The 3,598-nt window shown below is 44.3% G+C and overlaps 1 protein-coding gene across 1 annotated transcript; it reads right to left on the bottom strand.

The window, feature by feature from the left end:
* Positions 1-221: 221 nt before the first annotated feature.
* Positions 222-2,933, bottom strand: LOC118733122. The gene has a single exon (XM_036462360.1). It carries the CDS (start codon positions 2,931-2,933, stop codon positions 222-224), a length of 2,712 nt encoding a protein of 903 aa, XP_036318253.1.
* Positions 2,934-3,598: the final 665 nt, after the last annotated feature.

Below are 3,598 nucleotides of genomic sequence, written 5' to 3'. Positions count from 1 at the left end.
TCGCTTTGTGACGGCATTCGATGTCGATGCAGGCAGAATGGTGTATGAAAATTTATCTGTGAGTGCGTTCCATTGTATGCCAAGAGTTTTGGTTGTGGAAGCGCTCTCAAATTTCAAAAAGTTGGAGTCGAGAAGATCCTCCTTTGGAAATTTTTCTAAAATGGCCGAATGATTGGCCGTTAGTTTCTTGAGTATGAAACCAGCTGACTTAAGCGCTTTGATCACAAAAGTGATTCAGTGGCGTTGTCAATATCATGACTTCCGGATAAGATGTCATCCACATACGTTTCGGTTTTAAGTATTGTGGCAGCCAAGGGAAATGTCGCTATCGTATCATCTGCTAATTGATGCAGGGTACAGATAGCGAGGTATGGTGCACAATTAACCCCGAACGTTACGGTTTTAAGATTATAATCGGTGACAGGAGAGTCAGCCGATGTGCGAAATAAGATTCGCTGAAAATCTTTATCGTCCTCATGGATGAGTATTTGACGATACATTTTTTCAATGTCGCCATTGAACACGAATCTGTGCATTCGCCACTGCAGAATGAGCAGCATGAGATCTGGCTGGAGTGTGGGACCAGTGTGCAACACGTCATTCAGGGAATTTCCTGAGCCAGATGTTTTTGAGGCGTTGAATACCACGCGAAACTTGGTGGTCACCTTATCTAGTTTGACGACCGCATGATGTGGCAAGTAGAAAGAGAAGTATTTGCCATTGGAAATTATCTCGCATGGCTTCGTGTGCTCCATATGACCGAGGTCGAGATACTCTTGCAACACATTATTGTACATTGTGGCTAAGTCTCCTTTTTTCTGAAGCGATCGCTCCATACTGAAAAACTGCTGAAGTGCAGCTGACCGAGAGTGGCCCAGAGACAGCTTTTTTGGAAATTCTTCCTTGAATGGAAGTCGCACAATGTATCGACCGTTTGGGGCACGAGTCGTTGTTGTTGCATATATATGCTCACATGCCTGATCTTCAGGGGAAATTTGTGGAGGTTGTGGAATTCCTTCTTCTTCCCAAAACTTTCGAAGCTGAGAGCTGAGAGTTGCATTCGAGCACTCTTCTACTTGTGTCGAGAATGCCATTACATTTTTGGTTATTGGACCACTGAGAATCCAGCCAAATATTGTTTTTTGCGCAAGGATAGTGTCGCAAATCTTTTGTGTACCTTCGAGCAGGATTTGTGGAAGTATATCGCTGCCGATTACCATATCAGTTTGAGCTGGTATGTGGCAACTTGGGTCAGCAAGTTCAAGGATCTTGAATCGCTGCCAGTTTTCACGGCTAATGGTGAATGTAGGCATGTGCCTCGTGAGCTGAGGTAACACGATAGCCTGTGTGTTTATCCGTTGCTTGGTTTTTGGTGCAACCAATGTGAGTGGACAAAGCTTTGAGGAGTTTTGTACTACATGTCCACCCATGCCGGAAATTTCGAACTTGGAATGTTCGAATGGTAGTTTCAATCGTTTTTGAACTTTCGAGGAAATGAAAGTTCTCTGTGAGCCTTGATCAATCAGGGCTCTAAGTTGAAACAATTCACCCTCGTGTTCAACTGCGACTATGGCAGTTGGAAGGAGAATTTTGCTATCATTGGCGGTGTGCAATGATTGTATTTGTGCTTGTTTGGAACAGCACGGTTGCTCGCTGGAATCTGAGCTTGACTGCGCTTGTCGAGCGGGAGGTGTCGACTGGGCAGTAGTGTGTTGTGCGGCGGTTTCATTCGCTCGCGCACTGGAGTGTCGAGATTGTGGTTTGGGATTCATGTGCAGCAGGGAGTGATGCCGTTGTTGGCAATGTGTACATGACCACTTGCTCGGACACTCATTAGTGCTATGGGTATTACCAAGGCAGTTTTTGCACAGCTTGGGTTGGTTTGCGAATTGTACTCGGTTTGGTACCGAAATTCGCTTAAATTGTGGGCAGACTCTAATGGGATGAGGGGACTTGCAGTAAGAGCAAGCTGGTTCCCTCTTAGGTTCTGCCACAAAGGTTTGACTCCTGTTAAAGGACCTGTTTTGCGCAGCATTTTGATGAGCGACTGGTTTTTGTTTATTTTGGCTTGGATGAAGCCGGTTAAGACTTTCGACTACTTCGTATCTTGAAGTAAGAAAATCGTCCATTTGTGACCATGAGGGTAAATCTCTTCGAGAAGAGAGAGATTGTTCCCAAAGTGACAGTGTGGTTTCGGGCAATTTGGATGAGCATATGTACACCAATATGGGATCCCAACTGTCTGTATGGACGTCTTGGGAATTAAGAACTGACAGACAGTTGTTAATTGATGTTTGCAGCCTCTGAAGTTGCTCGCTATTCTCGGATTGAATAGTCGGCAAAGTCATCAAAATTTTAATTTGGTTGTCAACAAGGATACGTTTGTTTTCGTATCGTGACCGTAAAGCTTCCCAGGCCAGCTCGAAGTTATCGTCGCTAAGCGGATATTGCTTGACGATGGAGCCAGCTTTACCTTGGGTTTTGTATCGGAGGTGATAGAATTTTTGAGCACGGGAGAGCTTCGGGTGGTTGATGTACACCGCTGTGAACATGTCACGAAAAGCGGGAAATTTTTCGTAACCGCCGTAAAATGTCTCCGTGTCACAAGGTGGGACTTGGAGGAAAACGTTTGCCTCTGCCGAGGTGTGTTCCCCGCGACTCGGTGGACTCGGTGCGGCGATTGCTCTAATCAACGACAGTTGATCGGCAATTTTAGCTTTGGTCACCTCATATAATTCAAGGCAAGTGAAGTACTTGCCTTCTACCGAATTATTAAAGTTTTCGGGTAGGCTGTCATCTGGCTTTGAAAAAACCAAATCATAGGCGGACTGAAGCCGTGCCCAACAATCATCTAGTGATTTGTCTTTTATCATAAGATATGATTCAGTGTGGTCTTGGATTGGTGCATCACTGAATTTTGCACAATATCTCATGATACTGTCACTTTCCGCTATAAACTTTTGAGCGGATGGGTCAAAAGTTTTGGATTTATTAAAGCAAAAATGTTTCGGGTAGGCGTCGGAGCCAATGATAACCATCAGTTACCACCTCTGCATGGTTGTAAGTCATGCAGAGTCCCTACGGCTTGTAGCGCTGTGGCTTTGCCGCTTAAACTCAACTCAACTCAACTGTCAAATGCTTAAATTTATTTATCTAATAATAATGCAGCACACAACCCTGAAATCTAAGAAAAAATCTGAAGAAGGAATATAACTACAACAACAACGACTACTACAACAACCCAAAAAGGTTGTTTACCGTCTATACTGTGGTATAAATATAGCGGTTCTGGAACCGGTGGAGCAGCGCTGCTAGCACTATATGGTTTGCTGCTCCGCCGGTTTCAGAACCGCTATAAGGTTTGATGGTGCTCTGCCGCAAGCTTTGCTGCTCCGTCAAAAGATGTCGCCGATCAAAATCCAAGTTCACTTAAAAGCCGCAAGATATCGCTGATGATAAATCCCAGTCCAGAATCGGAATCGATCACATGGTGTACCGCTGATGGAAATCCGAGAAATCCGATACAAGGTAGTTTATATGTCGAAAATTGGTAAAGTGTATTGGTATACATATATACATACGTATTCTCATACATACA

Source organism: Rhagoletis pomonella, unplaced genomic scaffold, assembly GCF_013731165.1.
Source record: "Rhagoletis pomonella isolate Grant_MI unplaced genomic scaffold, Rhpom_1.0 Rhpom_scaffold_00001, whole genome shotgun sequence".
Classification (NCBI taxonomy): Eukaryota; Metazoa; Arthropoda; class Insecta; order Diptera; family Tephritidae; genus Rhagoletis; species Rhagoletis pomonella.
Note: the sequence above shows the minus strand (reverse complement) of the source record. Positions and strands in the feature narration are given on the sequence as shown.